This window comes from Telopea speciosissima, chromosome 10 (assembly GCF_018873765.1).
Source record: "Telopea speciosissima isolate NSW1024214 ecotype Mountain lineage chromosome 10, Tspe_v1, whole genome shotgun sequence".
Classification (NCBI taxonomy): Eukaryota; Viridiplantae; Streptophyta; class Magnoliopsida; order Proteales; family Proteaceae; genus Telopea; species Telopea speciosissima.
This window is the reverse complement of record NC_057925.1, coordinates 8,399,977-8,419,593: the sequence shown is the minus strand read 5'-3', so window position 1 is coordinate 8,419,593 and position 19,617 is coordinate 8,399,977. Positions and strand designations below refer to the sequence as shown.

The 19,617-nt window shown below is 40.4% G+C and overlaps 3 protein-coding genes across 6 annotated transcripts; all 3 read right to left on the bottom strand.

Annotated features, from left to right (window-relative positions):
- Nucleotides 1-610: 610 nt before the first annotated feature.
- Nucleotides 611-6,148, bottom strand: LOC122643171 (cation/H(+) antiporter 28). Its single transcript, XM_043836822.1, has 4 exons — nt 5,991-6,148; nt 4,532-5,494; nt 2,235-2,813; nt 611-1,243 (listed from the first exon to the last, which is right to left on the bottom strand). Exons 1-4 carry the CDS (start codon nt 6,141-6,143, stop codon nt 611-613), a joined length of 2,328 nt encoding a protein of 775 aa, XP_043692757.1. The 5' UTR covers nt 6,144-6,148.
- A 1,957-nt stretch (nt 6,149-8,105) lies between these two features.
- On the bottom strand, nt 8,106-10,665 carry LOC122641565 (pentatricopeptide repeat-containing protein At4g30700). Its single transcript, XM_043834841.1, has one exon. It carries the CDS (start codon nt 10,617-10,619, stop codon nt 8,202-8,204), a length of 2,418 nt encoding a protein of 805 aa, XP_043690776.1. The 5' UTR covers nt 10,620-10,665; the 3' UTR covers nt 8,106-8,201.
- Nucleotides 10,666-13,556: 2,891 nt separating this feature from the next.
- On the bottom strand, nt 13,557-17,341 carry LOC122643913 (serine/threonine-protein phosphatase 7 long form homolog). 4 transcript variants are annotated; one of them, XM_043837489.1, is made up of 9 exons: nt 17,185-17,341; nt 16,245-16,641; nt 16,004-16,128; nt 15,857-15,930; nt 15,286-15,409; nt 14,987-15,201; nt 14,789-14,876; nt 14,253-14,687; nt 13,557-14,164 (listed from the first exon to the last, which is right to left on the bottom strand). In XM_043837489.1, the coding sequence occupies exons 2-9, from the start codon at nt 16,636-16,638 to the stop codon at nt 13,931-13,933; spliced, it is 1,689 nt and encodes a 562-aa protein (XP_043693424.1). In that variant the 5' UTR covers nt 16,639-16,641; nt 17,185-17,341; the 3' UTR covers nt 13,557-13,930. The 4 variants fall into 4 exon arrangements, with proteins under 4 accessions (XP_043693424.1, XP_043693421.1, XP_043693422.1 ...); XM_043837486.1 differs by having other exon boundaries at nt 15,286-15,930; XM_043837487.1 differs by having other exon boundaries at nt 15,286-15,930; nt 16,245-16,645; nt 17,185-17,263.
- Between the last annotated feature and the right edge of the window lie 2,276 nt (nt 17,342-19,617).

Genomic DNA, 19,617 nt, shown 5'->3' with positions numbered 1-19,617 from the left:
TCAGCCCATATCAAAAAGTTGGGAGAGTTTTCTTTTAAAAAAGTGGTTTGTTTTATAGTTTTACCCTTAATCCGTATTGTTCCACGGATATGGGATCGGCCAGGTATCGAGATATACCTTTGCTGGTACTGATACAGATCACCGATACGACCGATTCAACACGTACCTTTAAGGCTTAAACCATGGTTTGAATAGGTCTAGTTGGGTCCTTTTACAATATTGTGAAGGGTCAGTCCCCTTTGGCTTCAAAGCAACCAAGAACAAATGAATTGGTCCATTCCAGATCAAAAGGTCACTATTTGGCTAAAAAATAACTTTTCCGTGTAGAGCTTGAAAGATTGAGGACTGAACAACAAGAGAAGCAGGGGAGAACGAGAGGATTGCCGCCATCATAATCTCGAGAGACCCAGAAAGAGAAGGAGAAGCAAGTGTTTTCATTCCATTTGGGAAGTAGTCGACTGAAGGAGAATCATCACATGGGCAGCTTTAATGTCGGTCAGCAGAACAAGACTATCGCCTGACAAGAGCACGCAGCTGCAGTTGTGGGCTTGTTGCAGCGACGACAAATCGTTTTCTTCAAAAGAAAGCTGATCAGAACTCAATCAAAGATTTACTTGATTATGAAATCATCATCGTCAAGGCCGTATGTGACTTCTCCCTTAACACTATACTGTTGGATAACTAAAACGGACGCCATGATTGAGAAATCAGAAGCTGCAAGAATGTCACCGACAGGTCCTAATTCCGGAGAATCATCCCAATCATTCATTCCGGTCGTCAATGTCTTATTCACTCGACCTGCTCTTCCCACAATGAAGAGTGAATACATTTCTTCTAGTCTACTTAAAACATTGACAGTATCAAGCGAATTTGCCACATACTTCTCTGTGTATCGAACCTTGCCGTCAGCCACACAACTCTCGTAGAACTCAGCAAAGCATTCGTCGTCAAGCTTCATCTCTTCTTCTATCTCCGGCGTGTTGTGCACAGTAATTCTGGTGCTGCTGCTACCCACGGTTGAGGTAACCGCCGGATTTGTGTCGAGTAGGAATCTGATAACAGTTAGGTTAATTCCAGGGTGATATGCCATTCGTCTTGCATAAGCTAGTGCTTCGCGATCGTCTTTGCCACCGATGAAGATCACCGCTGCGTTTAGGGATACATAAGAAGTTGTAACTTTGTTGATCAATCTAAAGCCACGGTCTACAAATATCCCCACGGAACATGGAGCATGTCGTAGCACCTTTAAGCAAATCACCATAGAAAATTAGGAACAGAAAAAGTTAATCCAATTATTGGAAACGAATCCTAACACGATACGATGTATAAAAGAATGGAAATCACAAACAACAATCACACAATTAAGACAAGGATTTACATCGTTCAACAAGATTACCCACGTCTAGGACTGCAATAGGGTAGGGTTGGGACAGGCTTTACAAAACTCTAGCCCAACCCTGAGTCCCTTTAGCTAGGCCCAAGCCCGACCCGACCCTAACTCAGAGTCTGAAAAATCCAACCATGACTGCCCTCAGGGTCGGGCTGGGCTGATCCTGATTGGCCCTGATCATGAGGAGGGGGAAGGAAATGCATGGGCTGGAATGGATCGGAGATAATATTATCAATTTTACATAAAATAACACTATAATAAAATATATTATATCACTTATTATCTTCATATATAATATATTTTAGGAAAGCAGTTTTCTGTACGGGATTGTAGCCTGCAGCAACATTCCCATATGTCTATCTCTCTCCTCCTTAAAACAAAGGGGCAGAGATGTCTTTTCACATAGGGAGGAGAGAGATAGACTCATGGGAGAGTGTGGCCTAGATAGAGAACTTTTTCCCTCTATTTTATAATAAAATGTAGATGACGTTTAATGTTTATAATATATATATATTTCATCCATATATATTTTATTGTATAATTTAAAACAAGGTCGGGCCGGGCCGGGCCAGGCTTAACCTGAGGCTTCAATCCTAACCCGACCCGACCTTGAGTCAGGGCCTGAAATTTCCAACCTTGACCTGCCCTCAGGGCCAAATATCTCAGCCCAAACCTTGTTCGGGCTCAGGGCGGGCCAGGGCCGACAGGGCCAAAATTGCACCCCTAAGATTTTAACAGCCCTTTGCAATCAGCCCACAAACCTAGCCACGGAATACAAGACATCATATCCCTAACACCAACCATGGCAATTTTGAGTTTTTGATTCACAGGAAAGATTAATTACCTTACGGTTTACTCGTCTGAACCCAATGTGACCATCTTCCATCTTCCCATCCACTCTCTGGTATTTATGAAAGGGCAAGATAATGATAGAAGCATGGGAATTCTCAGCAAAATTGCAGATCTCTTCATGCATATTACCGAATGAGGAGACGATGAGAGACCGATACAGTGTTATCCCTTCACCGCTCTGTCTTATGTATGTATCAAACGCATTCGTGATCTGTTCTCGCATGTTCACAACCATTTCATCACCAACAGTTACAGCATTCAAACCTTCACCGGTGGCGGCAACAGTGGCAACAATCCGGGAAGTAAGTTCGATCATGTCGGTTGCGAAAACGGTGACACCTGATAAACCTCGAGAGATCTCTAGGATATTGATGGCAGTAGAGACATTGTGAGTTCCATTGAGGCAGAGCAAAATACGTAGATCGTTTGATGGGTCGAGCCATTGAAGCCCCATTTGGTGTTGGATATGGCCCCACTTAATGAGGAATAATGCGACCAAGGGGATGTAGAGGATGGAGAAGATGGTGACCAGTATCATCACCACGAAGTCTTCATGACTCAAGGTGTGCCGCTGCAAGCAACAAGAGTCAATTCCAAATTCCAATTGGATCAGGATCCAAATTCCAATCTTTTCGGTCAGATTTGGTGTGATTTTCATTTCAATTTTGGATTGATTTTTAATAAAGTAGTATATAAATAGATTTTTGATTAAAGATTGAAATTGTTTTAATTGCATCAATATTAAATATTTCAAGAATAAGAAATTCATTTGATATTTCAAATTTTGACAATAGATTAAGGGTAAATTACATGTCACCCCCTGATGTTTAAACAAAACTTAGATCATTCCCTGATTTTTTTAAAAACTCAAATCACCCCTTCTACAGTAATGGTGTTAGTCTGTTGTTAGTTATTGGTGTGAAATGACTATTTTACCCTTGTACTAAAACATTAGAATTAAATTAACAATACTACCCTTCCTTCATCTTCAACATTGGTCAAGGGTAGTTTAGGAATTTAAATTTATTTAATTGGCTGACATCATCACTTAACAGCATAAAACTAACGGTAGGGACTAATTTGCCATATTGGGGTCTAAACCAAGCATAGTTATCAAGGCATCGCCATGGCAATGCCATGGCTTCTAGGCTCCTTGGGTGCCATGGCGGGCGTCTTGCCGCCATGGCAATGTCGCCTTGAATTTTGTCCCTCTAAAATGCCATGGTCGCTTTCTCACCTTGATAACTATGAAACCAGGGGGTGATCTGAGTTTCGTTTAAAAATCAAGGGGTGACGTGTAATTTACCCATAAATTTAATATATTTTCTTTGGGAGAAGGTGGTGGAACAGAAGAGGGGATGGGGTTCAGAAAGGATGGTAAAATCAAATCAACTATTTCTGAATTAGAAATCATCCCGAATCAGGCCTAGGGTTGGGTTAATATGGATTTAGGTATCGGCAGCGCATCCAATACATATCATACGGCATAAAGTGATTTGATGGTGCATCTTAACTTTATGCATAGCTCAATAATTAAAGAGGGAATCGTACCCCAAAAAAAAATTATTAAAGAGGGAAAACATTGTTTTTGGAGTCTAATTTCTGTGAAATAATTTTCAAAATATTATATTGGTATAAGATTTATTTTGTTTTCATGTGAAATAGTTGAGAAAATGAAAATTTTCTATAAAATAGGATTGATTACCGTTTGTTTGGGCATAAAATACAACCATGAAAAAAAACAAGCGACATTGAGAAATAAGATCATGTAAAAATTTTACTTGAAGGGCAATTCTAAAAATATAATTACATAAAAAAAATATAAAAAAAACCATAACAAAATTTAGATTTGATTGAAAAACTACAATTTGACGACTCAATAATGAATGACATGGAGAACATGTCCATCGAATTTGAGTGCTTAAAGAACCACCATGTCCTAAAAGTTTAGCTTTCAAATCTTATCATTTTTATCGTTCATAGGTTACTAAGAGTTAAAAATGTAAGCAAAACTGTGCAATACATGGTGGCCTATACAATTAAGATAGATCACTAAAGGTAGCGTTCAGTTAAAATTGATCTAATCGGCTCTCCTTGAGGCTAAAGTGGCAGTGGAACAAGGTATATTTTCCTCAGTCATTGCACAAGAATAAACCTTTTTATTTCCTTACCTATTTGCATTGGATGCTTAGGTTCCACTTGTTTTCCCTTAAAATTTTCCTTTACTTGGTTTTTACTTAGAAACAAATGGATCATTAGAGAAATATATGAAGGATAGAAATTGCTTACTTCAACAGCAGATACTATACTGTAAATGTAGAAATGACCTTTGATACTCAAAAGCAATCCAAGCCCAACCGAAGCCACCCAATTCAACCCAGACTGCCCACCACAGACCAAGGTTCCGAGCACTCTTCCGCACGTCGTGATCGCCAAAATCAGAAGAAGGCCCATCCATGTCTGCTTATATGCAAACCCCTTGAAATCAATTTGCATCCCTACCCAACAGAAGTAGATAGGGAAGACAAGGGCATTCAAGAAGTAGTTGATTTTGTTGATCATCATCTTTGGAACCCTTCCTTCTCTTGGTATGGCGAGCCCAGTCAAGAACGCGCTCGCGGATGGGCTAACAAATTGTAATGGGCCCCATGCACAAACAAGGCCCATAAGGGTAAGTGCAACAACCAAATGTGAATTGTTCATGGGCTTCCCATGTGGGTTCCTATCATTGATCCAATCCACAACAGGGTTCAGCAACTTTAATACCATCAACAAATGCAAACCCAATGCCACAAACCGTTCAAGCACCACTATAGAAGAAGGTGGATCAAACACCAAGCCCATGGAGATAAGTAGGGTAGTAACCATGTCGGAATGCATGCCGGCGTCGATGGCGACACGGCCGATATCCAATTTCCCGATCTTAAGATCGGTGATGAGTCGGGTTAAGACGGGAGACGCGGTGTTGGAGAGACTGATGGAGAGGGAGAAGACAAATTTGAATCTCTTAGATGGTGGCATGTTGAAGAATGGAATGAGAATTGAGGCCACAACTAATGTCGATAGGATGCCGGTGTAGGTGAGCCAGGCTTCCAGTGTGGGTCGATGGAAGAGTACATAGATGTCCATCTCTAGGCCCAACACAAAGAGGTAGAAGATCATACCTATCTGTGTAACAGTCTCCATTGTATGAAACACCAATGATGGAATCTCTGGGAGTAATGGCAATAAATGTGCAAATACTGATCCAACCTGTTAAAAGAATTCAAAAAAATTTCAACTTTTTCCAGATAAGAAATAAGGTTCCGTTTGTTTCGACATAAAATTTTATGCGGTAAATTTTACTTCGTAAATGTAAAATTTTACATACGGTAAAGTTTTCCAACGTTTGTTTTTCAACGTTTGTTTCCATTTAAAAACAAACATTGGAAAACTTTTATACATGTAAAATTTTGTAAGTCAAATTTTTTGAAGTGAAAAATTTCAAGGTAAAATTCTACACCGAAACAAACAGAGCCCAAAAGCACAATCTTAATGGAGGAGAGAGGAGGGTGAGCCTTGGTGCAACGATAAGGTTGCTCCATCGTGACTACTTGGTCACGGATTCGAGTCTGGAAACAGTCTTCATAAAAAAATAGGCTGCGTACATTATGACCCTCCCCATACCCCGCAGTGGTGGGGGAGCCTCATGCACTGGGTATGCCCTTTTTTTTAATGAAGGAGAGAGGTGAGAGAAAGAGAGACTTACAATGAGTTCAGAGATGATGCGAGGTTGAGATAATGGTCTAAGGAGGGAGTGGGTGATATTGCAAGCGACTAAGAGAACGATTAGAGCCAAGACATAACGAAGCACATTTCTTAAACTAAGTGGCAACTCAACCTCGCACTTAACATTTGCCATCTTCTCTATTTCTGCGCTTTCTGTATGCTTTTCACCTTTGTACCGTTCTTCCTACTTTCAAGCTTCTTGCTTATCTCTTCTTTAGATCTTTGGATATTGAGATTTGAGGGAGAAATTTATTGGTATGGAACTTCGTTGGGGCTTTTCTAATAATGGATATTGTTTATGATAATTTTGACTGCTTTTCCTATTTTTATGAGAAAACAGCTGGACTCATAAAGCGTTATCTCTCTCTCTCTCTCAACCCAAGCTTTCTGTTGCTTCTTTGTAAAATAACAGTCTTGACACTATAATACCATTCCGGATCCTCTCCAACAACATTGAGGAGGATTCCTCTCCAAATCACCTTCTCTTAATGCCACGTTTGATATCAATTCTCAATTTATGTGTAACTTCCATTGGTTTCTTTTCTTTATCTCTTTACCTTGGGTTGAATGGTATTATTTTTTTATTATTTTACCCTTTATCTATACCATTTCACCAATATAGTATCGACACAATATTAGGATCATGATTGAAGAATCGGTATCAGATCGGTCGATTCGTATTAGTATCGGTGGAGACCAATACCGATTCCTGACTGATCCAATATTGGTGGACCAGTATAGACAAAGGTAAAAATGTAAAAAATAATCTTTTTTTTTTTTTAAAGGAAGCAAGGGGTAAACCTAACCAATCTGAATCTAATTTTCCCAGGCAGGCATGCAAGCACATTATCTAACACCTAACTCTTTAATGGTACAGTGTCAAAGAATCACAAAGCCTGAAACTTCAATGTTCTTTTAAAAAAAAACCTTAAGACCAATCCTGTATAAGCAACTGAGTGAGCTCACTGGCTGAATCTCCAAAACCCAGAAGCTTTACTTCGGAACAAGGTTTTTTTATTTTTTTTACCCGAATATAATCTGGACCCGGGCTGGCCCCTCAGATTTTATTAAAAATCAACTCATTTAGAGAAACAGATACAGAAGGGGGGACGGGGGGGGACATAACCGCTTTACCCCAACCCAAAACAGCAAAATCAAACTCTCCCTCTCAACAGAGTACCTTAACACCTTACAATGCCCCATAAGCAAAACAAAACTATCTGCACACAACAGAAACACCCGCCACATCCTCCCTAATAATTTGTCTAAGATCCCTAGGAAGGTCAATTGGAGAGTTGAAGTAGGAATTAGAAGCCGAATCACACGCATAGTTTGCCGGCCAATCCGCCGCCCTGTTGCCTTCTCTGAAGGTAAAAGATACTATTGGCTGAAGCGCTTCAATAAGAGTAATGATCTCATGGAACCAATACCATCCCATTTCCGCATAAAATTTCAGGCCATCTCTCAAAGCTCTAAACTCCGCGATGGAATTAGTACACTCACTGTAAAAGTTTGCAAAGACAACCAAGACATGGCCATCAATGTCACGAATGATACCTCCTCCTCCCCACAAGCCAGGGTTCCCTTTACAAGCCCCATCGACATATAGTTAAAATTATGCGGTGAAATGGAGCAACCTTCTTGCTGTGGTGGTAAAGGTAAGTATTGAAGTGGAGGTCAAATAGGTCTCTCCCCCCTCACCCCCCCCCCCCCCCCCCAAACCCCCTCAAAAAAACAAAAAAAATGAAGGGGTGGGGGGAGGATTTGTTAAGTTGGTTAAGGTTGGAAAAAGTAAGCTCATGCAGGTTTCTGGTCCTAACAAACCTATCTATAAACTGATCCTTTCCAAAAAGTGATGAATTCTATTTTGATTCCTCCGCGCTTCTTTGAAAGCTTCAGACATGCAAAAAAAAAAAAAAATTTAAGTAGAATAACTGGATCAGAACAGTACATTGAGGCCATTAATAATAAAACTTGGGCATGAAAAGTTGATTCCTCAACTATTTAACAAGATGATTCTTATGATATATAGTCAAGCTTCTTGAATCATCATCTTTTTTCTTTTTCTGTTGTTCTTATAAATGATATAAATAAATGAACCTAATGGAGCTTCTTGTATTACTCCTTGAAAAATGTAGATAAATTACCCTCATGAACCAGTATAAACCTATGATGCCCCAACTGACGGTGGTCACCAATAGTCTCCACAAGAACATATCCCATCCTTGAAGTGGTGGAATCTGTTAGCATCCCTAACTACAATCACTCTCTCAGTGAGCATGGAGATGAATTTAGTCGCATTATGGCAATCTAAACAAACTCTAAGATTCTTGATAATCCTGATCTCTGTTCCTGGCTCAGTACTAATGAGCCCAAAAGCAATGGCCAATTTCTCACTATGAACCTTCACCATTTGCTCCTTCTCTTCCTCCTCAACATCATACAGTGCTACATCGGTCTCAGCCTCAAATCCAACCTCCCTCATCTTTCTGCTCAATTTCTCCAACATGGCATAGATAGCTTTTGATTGTGGATGGGACCAGTCACCAGATGTAAAGACATGCAGGTTGTCACCAGTCTCAATCAGGGTGCATCCAGGTGTCTTGCTCAACTTTCTCTTCTTAGCTACTTGACGAATTGTTGCAGCCTCAGAATAGTTCCGGTCCACTGAGTATATGTTAGAGAGCAGAACATAATACCCGACATTTTCAGGATCCAATTCTAACAACTTATCTGAAGCCATAGTTGCTAGGCTTGTATTCTTGTGTTTCATGCAAGCACCAAGCAGTGCACCCCATACACCAGGTCCTGGCTCAACAGGCATAGTCTTTATAAACTCTAAGGCCCTGTCCACCTGCCCAGCTCGACCAAGGAGGTCAACCATGCAGGCATAATGCTCAGGTCCTGGCTGAAATCCATGCTCCAGTGTCATTGACTGAAAGATCACATCTCCCTCCCTTACTAATCCAGCATGGCTGCAAGCATACAAGACCGAAAGAAATGTAACTCCAGTTGGGGATAACCCAGAATCTAACATCTCAGAAAAGAGACTTAGCGCTTCATTGCCATGCCCATGGAGTCCATAAGCCGCAATCATTGCATTCCAAGATACCATATTCTTTTCAGGCATATAATTGAATATCCCCCGTGCCTCTTTGATTCTTCCACATTTCGCATACATGTCAATTAGAGCTGTTGACACATATACATTGGAATCAAAATTTTCTCTAAGTATTAACTCATGGACCCATTTTCCTAGAGAAAGAGCTCCAAGCTGAGCACAAGCTGAAAGAATACTTGTAATCGTGACTGGATTTGGGCAGACATCTGACATCCGCATTTTCTGGAAAAGAGATATTGCCATTTCTGTTAACCCATTCTGAGTGTAACCGGAGATCATGGAATTCCAAGATTCCAAGCTTTTGTCTGGGGATTCATCGAAAAGCTGCCTTGCAGATTCCATTTCATTTAATCTACTATAAACAGTAGTCAGAGCAGTAGAAACTGAAGAATTTAAATTGAGACCACACTTCAGAGAGAAACCATGAATAGAATGCGTGAGACAAAGATGGTTAAAGGGAAAAAACACAGGGATCAAACCCACGATTGTACTTGAATTAACTTTCTCCCCAGAAACTAACAATTGCCTAAAGAGACTCACTGAAGATTTAGTCTCACCATTGCAGGAGTACCCAGAGATCATTGCATTCCAAGAGATCAAATCTGGACAGCCAAACTGTGCAAACAGAAATCTTGCGGCAGAGACCATACCGCATTTAGAATACAAAGAAATCAAACCTGTGAGGACATAAGCATGGGAATGGAAGCCTGTCTTGATTGCCAAACATTGTATTTTCATTCCCTTTTTCAATTCTTTCAATTCAGCAGCTGCTGGAAGAACAGCAGCAAATGTGGTCGAATCAAATTGGGTTCCTCTCAGGACCATATCCTCAAACAGTTGTATCGATTCAGAAAAACTACCATTCTGCACCAACCCAGATATCATGGTATTCCAAGAAACTGTATCTGGCTCGGGAATTCTATCAAACACTTTCTGTGCTGTCTGAATTTGAGAGAATTTAAAATAAAAATCCATAACAGCAGACCCGACAAACACATCAAATTCAAACCCAAAAAGGATTGAATGGGCATGAAGTAGAAGCCCAATTTCCTTTGAATCAAGGTGTGAAGACACTGATATCGCGAAGGCAAACGTGAAGTTGTCGGGCTTGAGAGTGGTGCTCCAAAGGAGGTACTTGTAGAGGGAAATGGCAGACGTGGGTGAGCCATTCTTGGAGAATCCTCTGATAAGGACATTGAAGAGGAAGAGGTCGGGTTGTGAAATGGTGGAGAAGAGAAGATGGGCATAGTCAATGGCTCCAAAGTCTGAGAGCCTATTAGTGAGCTTTGTTGTGGTTATTAGGTCATTATGGAGACCGTTGAGGATGATCTGAGCTTGAATCTGCTTGAGTTGGACCACGGAGGAGGATTTACAGATAAGATTAAGGAAGAAATTGCGATCTGATGGCACAGAAGATTGGTTTCTAACAAATGTTTGGTGGCTCAAACATTGTCGAGAATAGATGGGTGAAAGTAACAGTCTTTTCATGCTCTACTTCATGGAGCAGCGAGGAAAAACCCTCACTCACTCGCTCGCGCACAGAATGCGGTAAAGTTTCTATTTCTATTTAGATTTTGAAGTCGAAGCGTCAACCGAGAATGGATCATCTGCACGTACAAGCAGGTCAACGTACATATGAAATGTAACCACTTATCCTTTTTGTTTTCATTAATACCTCTCCTCCCCTTGTAAATGGTAAAAATGAGATCGTTGATTATCTCTCACGTGTGCAAGTGCGTGTGTGTGGGCGCAAAGGAAATGGACTTGTGTCAATCGATCAGTCTTGACCAGTTTCGATCAGGCCTTAATCGGAAAAAAAATCTCTCCAATTCCCTAAAAGTGCAGTATGATGCAGTTCGGGGCTAAGAGCTCGACACCTGACAGACATGATATCCAATAGTGTCGAGCTCGAGAAGAAAAAAAACTGACTCAATCACCATCAGACCATTTGATGTCACGCCTGTCAGGTGTCAACCTCCCAACCCTGAACTACACCGCACTCGACAATCAAGGAATTGGAGAGGATTTTAATCTGCCTTACGCAGCATTCCAAGACCGTATAATTAGAATAAGATTGATTATATTCTTTTTTTTTCTGTAGAAGATTGATTATATTCATGGTTTAAAGAACTGGATAGGAATTCACTATATTTACAAACCCCTCTTTTGAATAGGTTATTAATGAAACTAAATTTTTATTTTTGGTTATTTTGTTCTTTTTTTTAATCACTAAAATAGTAGGATGGGAATTTTTGGTTATTTCTTCTTTTTTTTTTTAAGCCAATAAAATAGTAGAAAGGCAGAATATCAATAAAACCTATTTCTTGTAGTAACATCTCTAAGACTTTCTCCTTGAATTAAAAGAACTTCTTAAAGTCACAATTCTTTGGAAATCTTTGTTTCTTCTTCCTGATTATATTTTTTTAAGATTTTAGCCTATTCTGAGAATCATATTTCTAATCCGATTTGAATTAAAATCAATGGAGGTTAATTCTGTGTCCAATTCTAGATATGTTTTTAAACCTTATTTATATTTGTTTTCTTCTTTATTAAATTATTTTGGATGGGTGAGCATAGTTAGGGGTCGATCAAAAGATCCAAAATTAAGTCACATCTCAGAAGGGACACTTACTACTACTACTACTGATACAATGATCCAGCTTCCTCAGGTGTTTCCCAAATAGGCTTCTCTCTCTCTCTCTCTCTCTCTCTCTAGAATACAATTAGATTTACTTGATATATGCTCTCCTCCATTTTGCAGAAAATGGTACAAGTAAGAATGCATGTATCTCTATTCTCTACCATATAAAACCACTCTGTGAATTTAATTAGTGCTTGTTGCTGCAAAAAACTGTCTTCTGGTTGACACGAGCTGCACGAGTTAAGGAACTTATGAAACTCAAATAACAGAACACCATGAGAGGGCGGGAGCGGACTCCGGCTAGAACTCTCCAATACCTAAATCAACTTTCTGTCAACTACATTGAAAACCAAAGCAAGATCACAAGAGTTTAGAGCGATAGAGATAATTGAACATCCCTGCTCCCTGGGGAGGCTTTATTTATATTGGAGTGTTTGGTAGTCCGAGGCGATGATGAGAATCCCTTTTGGATATGCCCTCTTTCCAAGATGATAGTTTTCTTTTGGGAGACGGGTTAAGCTTAGAGAGTCTGGTTATGGAAAGCTTCTAATTTCTGTAGTTGTGTGAGGATTCTTTCCCTTATTGGGGAGTTGGATTCTTGTTATGGTAGATCTCTTTCAGTCACCATGGTGTGGGGTTCCTTAGTTTCCTACCATGAGTATGATTTATATGTTTGATGCCTGGTTTATAGTATGTTTCTATATTGGGAAAGATGAATTAGAGATAGATTAGATAGTGTTTTCAATTTCATATATCCACGTGTTGAGTTGTAGGTGGTGAAGATATTTTATCCGTACAATGCTAAACAAGATCTTTCACTTCTTATTTTCATTTCAGGGGAAGTGTTTTCTGTGGTCCTGTGGAGGAGCATGGCTCGTGCATGTGCACAGGGGCCAATGGGAGTGTGTGTGATGCCATCAATAAGGACGTCATGCGTTTCTTAGGGGGCGGTCATTTCGGCCCCCCTCGTTGTCGGGGTGTGGGCGCTACACTCCCCTACATGAAACATTTATCCTTTCATATTATACATTGAAGTTATCGCAATGGTGCCTCTTAAACTGGTGTGGTATGACCTTTGTTGGGTTAGGGTTGGGTATGATATTCAAAGAACTCTTGGTACCACCCACCCTAGTTAGTTACCCTGAAAGATTGGTGAACCACTTGCAGCATGTCTCAGGGGCAGAACATAAAAAAGTCCAATTCGTGTGAAGCACTCTTTTAAGAGGATAGGGTACCATATTGGTGAAACCTACCAACCTACCTAAAGCAGCTTCATTGACATCCCTAATGAAAAGTGAACTAACTAGTGTGGTATGGAGCTTTAATAAAATCAGAAGAAAAAAATAATTTCTGAAAGTACATTTACAAAATAAACAACAAAGCTACAATGAGTTTGCAAATTTATAACCCAATTGGAACAGGCTATTGGAGAATCAATGGTTGATGACAGGATCCCACCTTGGTTTCCCCAAAGCTTAGACAAGCATTTGATCCAAATTATCTAAATGAAAACTCATGATTTGTTATACTAACTGGGAATAAAGTGATGATACTGAACTGAAATCACATGAATTGGTTTGAAGACGGAAGATTTGAAGTGCGACCCTTAAGATCGATACTTATTGTATGAGATTCCATCTTTTCCTCTCCTTTTTCTTCTCAGTGATGGTAGGTATACTGAACCAGGGACCCCAAATTCACAACAGAAACCACTGTCCAATGAATTGGTTTGAAGACTGAAGATTGAGTTGGGTTCCCTAAGGTTGGGTTAATGCCCAGAATAAAGTTCCAAACCCAACCCATCATAATCAAATTCACCACAATAAGATCCTGTGTAAGCTCTCAATCTTACATCAACTATCAATCATACATAAGCTCCCTTACCCAATTGATCTGCTTGTTGGCCAATATACTTCTTCATTGTGATTTGCGAGCTTCCTCTTCTTCTGGGTGATCCAAGTTACAAACATAGTTGGATCAGCTGGAGGTGGCTGCTGCTGAAGCATCAACCAGAGTTAGAACTGCTCAAATGCCCAATATATGTGGCAGGAACATCTGAAGCTGCTAGTGACCATGCTTGCATTTGAGGAGCTGGTGTAGGTTGCCTATTCTTAAAGTTAAGCACCTCTAGCTAGTACATGAGCTGCTACTAGTGGTGTTATTTATTCTGCTTCTCAACTTTGTGTCGCTTTCTGGTATATTTCCGACCAGTGGCAGGTGCTACTACTGAAGGGGCTGCCTCAATCTGACGTCCTTCACGAACCTGCTGTAGTGCACCATCTATCATATCTCTAAGCTCCTCAAGTGTTGAGTGTGCACCACATGTACATGTAGGACTGAGATTTTCAAGGGTCGCACTGATACGGGAATGCATATTAGTCATGCACCTAACCTGCTATTTCAAACCGAATTAATTTACGAGATGCAGAGAAGTGATTGAAATGAAATGACAATGGTTTAAGGTAAGTATCATTCATTACCAATATTTGTTGATCATGTCCCCTAAGTTGGTAGCGCATAACTGGTGTATCATTGGGATGACCAACAAAGCGACGAGTGATGCGACGATACCATTCCATATATTGACCATTACAGTGCACTGAACCATTCTCAAGAGTTCCCACAGCAATGGTTGACAAGCGATTCTCCCATAGAGTGATATACTCAGCATGATGTACCTTCCAATCTATAGTGGGCCTCCCCTGTCTTGTGATGCTATGGAGTCCCTGGTCAATATTCATATTCTCTGGAATCATGTTCTGTAGACCAAACTGACGTAGAACTCTCTGAGGTAAGTGCCACTCTACAATGTCAAAGCAAATGAGGGGTGCTATTGTCCGCCACACATCCTGATCACTCCTACATATTTCAGGTAATGCTGCCAAAATCTCAGGGGCATATGGTTGCCAAATAACCTACATTTATGGGATATGGATAATTTATACTGGTTATTTACAAGACTCAGATAAATGTCATGACTTACACAACTGATAAACAGCTAGAGCTTAATTTATACCTGATCATCCATCAGGTGGTCAAGTTGAGATCTGTAGTAACGCAAAACAGTCTTTGGGCTCTCAGTGTGTGACATTGGTACATTCCACCTGGGTGAAAAGTTGATACGAATAAAGTAACTCTCAGAATATAATGCTTACTCTCAAAGAAAGCAATACAATTCAGGTACCCCACCCCAAAGAAAAAACATATAATTCACCTGCACCCTAATGGATCTGCAAGTGCAGCTGACTGCTCATCTGCTACCAGTAGCGATGCATCTGTTTGCGACTGCATTGCCACATCTGTTGGCGACTGAACTGCAATTTCTGAAGCACCAAGTGAACCAATATCAGTAGTTGAAGCACCTCCTGGAGGAGTCTGAGGCTCGCGTTTATTAGGGAAACCAATACGCAATCGCTCCCATGCCCATAACTGAAATTGGAAAGGTGTTAGAAAACACCCATGGTAAGACAGCTTGAAACGAAAATATACATGGTCATACCGAGTGGAACATACCTGCAATAGGGTCAAACACCCAGCAATCTCAGACATTCGCCGAGAAGTAGCCCTACACAACTCTCGCATCAAGAATGCTAATGCGGCACTACCCCAGCTCAGTCTCCCAGCTGCATCAAAGTCACTGAGGAGGGGAAGATAAATCAACTGGACAGAATCTCCAGACTTATCTACAAAGATAGTGCTCCCAAGCAAGTACAACATGTATGCCCGGGCATACTGCTCCTGAACCATGGGACTAGTGCCCTCTGGAAGTTGATGAAAATGTGTATATAGCCAGGTCATCTTTAGTGATGATCCACTCAAGTACTGTGCCTCTGGCTTCCTCCCCAATAAGTCCTTGCAGAGCTCTGCCCATGTGTAGTCAGTCCTACCAGTCACTGGATCACCATGTACACGAAGTCCAAGGAGAACTGCTGTATCTTGTAGAGTAATGGCCATCTCACCCACTGGAAGATGAAACGTGTGGGTCTCACGGCGCCATCGCTCTACTAACGCAGTGATCAATGGACGATCCATCCTCATACCATTAACCCTAGACAGGTGATAGAGTCCTGCTCTTGTAACATACCTGACAAGATCAGAATGCAAAGGCCAATCTGCTAAACGCCCTATTCTCTGAGTACATTTCAATATCCCAATGTCCTAAAAAAGGGCACATTGCATATCAGTTAAACACATGTAAATTTAGCATTTCTAAAATGAGATAGATACCAACCTCACCATCCCATATAGCCTGGGATCTATGATCTCCTTGCAGTGTGAGCACACTGGTATCAATGGGCCCAGGGACTAATTGCTCTGGGTCAGCAGGACACTCGGCGACCAATTGAGTATTGGTGTCTGCACAAAGCACATAAAACAGAAGAATGATAAACACACGTAAAGCAAGTGATGGAGCGCCCTAGTCATCAAAATTGCAAAATGATGGAAAATTGAATTTTTTTTTTTTTCACTACCTTGGACAAGCATATGAGTGAACAGACCACTCTGAATGACCTGATGATCATCTCGTTCATTGTTGATGTGCACTTGATCTTTTTCCAAGTACAACTCTACCCCATGGCCGTTTTGCTGTCTTCCCAATTCAAGCATAATTTCCGTAGCATCTTTGTCATCTATCTCATAAGCTATATATCCCTTAGACATCGGGTACCTGCACGTCATCTTAATTATAAACTGCCTCCTGTCATACTTTGTGATCTCATACATCCGACACAACAACACTGAGTGAGTTGTTCTGCAGTTGACACGAATGCCTTTCAGTCTACCACCTTCATAATCCGCGCCCTGTTGTCCAGTTGTAATCCTTCCATCCCAACGACACATTAGTGTTACCATCTGGTCTGCCATCTTCTGTCAGCATTAATAAAGAACGCATCATATAGACAAGTCAAAAGCACAATGCCATATGAGCATCATAAACCACTCACGACAAACCCTCCCTCCCTTTGACTACAGATAACTTAATGAAGAAAAATGACATTGTTCATAGACTTGATTAATGCATCCCATTTGAAACACATGCTACAATGAGCAAACAAAAATATAGAAAAAAAAATAAAAAATAATAATTTTCTAAAAGAGGATGATAAAACCATAAGAACTCCCATCAAGGAGTAGTGGAAAAAGTTCTGGAAAAAAAAAATTAGATATATTCAACCATCCAACCACATGCATAATGAATTAATATAGCACAAATGCACAATACATCACAAAAAGATACAAAAGATTCCTTCATTGACTTCAGCCAACCATTTGATAGAGGACCATATAATCCAAAGAATTAATATTGCTATCCAGTTAAGGGATATGCCAAATCCTGCATCCCTCACCATCATTTCCACAGCATTTAAATATAAAGAGCAAAGTTGTACATTTAAAAAAATTGCAACTTACCTGCAGTTATGAGATAGATAGGGAGCAAGCTGCAACTCAACTACTGCCCATCCAAATGGAACCTGCAAAATAAATCATAAAGAAAAGCAAAAAAAAAGTATCCGTCGTCAAAATAGTTTTTCACATCAGTCCAAAAAGCATGCAAGTTTTATTCTTCCCAAAATTATAGTTTAAAGATGTCAATGGAGGCAATATCTGATGTTGCAGTCTCAACATATAGTTGTTGGGTTCAATCCAACAGGTTTAGTCTGGATCTTTTTACTTTGTCTAGGGACCATTGCTTGGTCAGATGGTGAAAGCTTGGGCTGCAATCTTAAAGAATTACATGCACACAAGTCTGAGGGCAACCACTTCGTGCGAAAAATACTCAAGGTTAGGACCAACTCTGACCCATCCCAGGATCATGTGAAAGCGTGACTTGCCCAAGTTACAGCCCTTCTTGATCTTTATTTGGAATCTAGGCATAACTTGGTTTGGTTTAGTCCAAGTCATGTCTAGTTTTAATAATTGGTTCCCAAATTTTTTCTTTTCTAAGTAATCAGTCCTTTACAAGCATTTCAAAAATATAAAGCCCTGTTCTTCTATATTGAATTTTTACCAGAAGACTTGTTTTTGGCTTGCTGAGAATTTACTCAGATGTGGAAGCTGATTAATTGATGCAACCTAGATCCCAGGGTTACTAAACCCTAAATTTGGTCGCTATGGGCCCACCAAAATAATGAAAAACTCAATTACAATGAAACAGTGTCAATTTCATAAATATTCAGAATAGTTTAGGATCTGTTTGGAAGCGCATACAGAATATGGAATGTAAAGTAACTAACTTTGAAGAGGAGGGACGAATCTGGTATTTCAGCAAAGGCAGGGTAATAATAGACACCACCTAAAAAGATAAGGGCCTTATTTGCAAATAAGCCAAATAGTTCATCTTCTTCCTTGCGAGTTCACAAACCAGCGGCACACCCAACCTGACTCAAGGTAAGAAATCTCATCCAAAAGGAATCCAAGCAACCTGAAAATCTGGGGTTTGGATCCTCACTGTTTGGCCTCCCAAATACAACAGGTAGCAAATCGAAAGAACAAACAAGAAGAGAATAGAATCAGCCTGATTCAAGGTCTGGTGGTTGGCACAGGTTCTACGCTGGTTGCAGTTTGGTTTCTCATGATAGCAGAAGACTTTGGGGTATACTCAAGGGTTTTGATAGCATATGGAAGGACAATTTATGCCCAAGTTTCAGACCAAACTGATTAAAGACTATGGAGATCAAAATCAAAAATTCCGCGGCTGCCAGCACTGAAGAAGAATCAGTTCTGGAGTTAAGCAGAGAAGAAGATGTAGAGAAGAAGAAATGAGCCAATCAGCCAGCAGACCATCACTAGTCCACTCAAACAGTACTCTTATCATAAATAAATTCCATCCCAATCTGTATATCTCGGTGAGTGCTTACATATATAAGGAAAAGAAACAAAGACTCCAAATCAGAATCTATTACTGAAACAACTCTATCTCCTACTTCCTACGTTATCCAACTCCCATAAGGTTAAAAAAAGCAATGAAAATTACACAGTTACCCCCCCCCCCCCCAAAAAAAAAAAAAAAAAAAAATAGACAAAAGCCCTACATGTCCACCCATCAAAACAGATCATTCCAATATTAGAGAATCAGACTAAGCATTTTAATCAAAAAATCTTAAGATCTTGTATGCCTAGCTAGTAGAAGCCCACAATGTAGCAGGCTTCGACCCTTTTTATCATTGGAACATTCGTTGTGGCCTTTTAATATTCAAAACTCTGGAATCTGCTTCATCCATATAGCCAATGCACTACAGCTGGAAGGGGTGGATACTTCATTCACTCTCCCACGTAGCCACAAAGGCCACCACTTTCATTTTATTTCATTATATTTTATTTTTGGTGGGGAATATAACATTCAAACCTTCCAGTGCAGTGCAAGATAGTGACTATAGATGGTGGTAATGATGCAGTTAAATTCCCCAAGGAGTAGAATTGATGAACCAAATTACTATCAACCAATGAGATGATGACATATGGAAACATCTAGGACGAGGCCGACCCGAGCTAACCTGAGCCAACCCTCAGATCATTCAGCTCATCACATCTGTCAGATGCTAGGCCGACCCAAGCTGACCTAAGCCGACCCCTCAGATCATCCATCTAGCTCATCATACCTATCAGATGCCAGGCCGACCCGAGTAGACCTGAACCGACCCTCAAATCATCCATCTAGCTCATCCTACCTGTCAGATTCCAAGCGGACCCAATCTGACCTGACCCGACCCCTCAGACCATCCACCCAGATCATCATACCACCTGTCAGATGCCAGGCCGATCCGAGTCAACCTAAGCTAACCCCAGTAACCTATCCGGTTAAGAAAGGGATCACACCTTCTGCATGACCTCCAAGCCAACAGG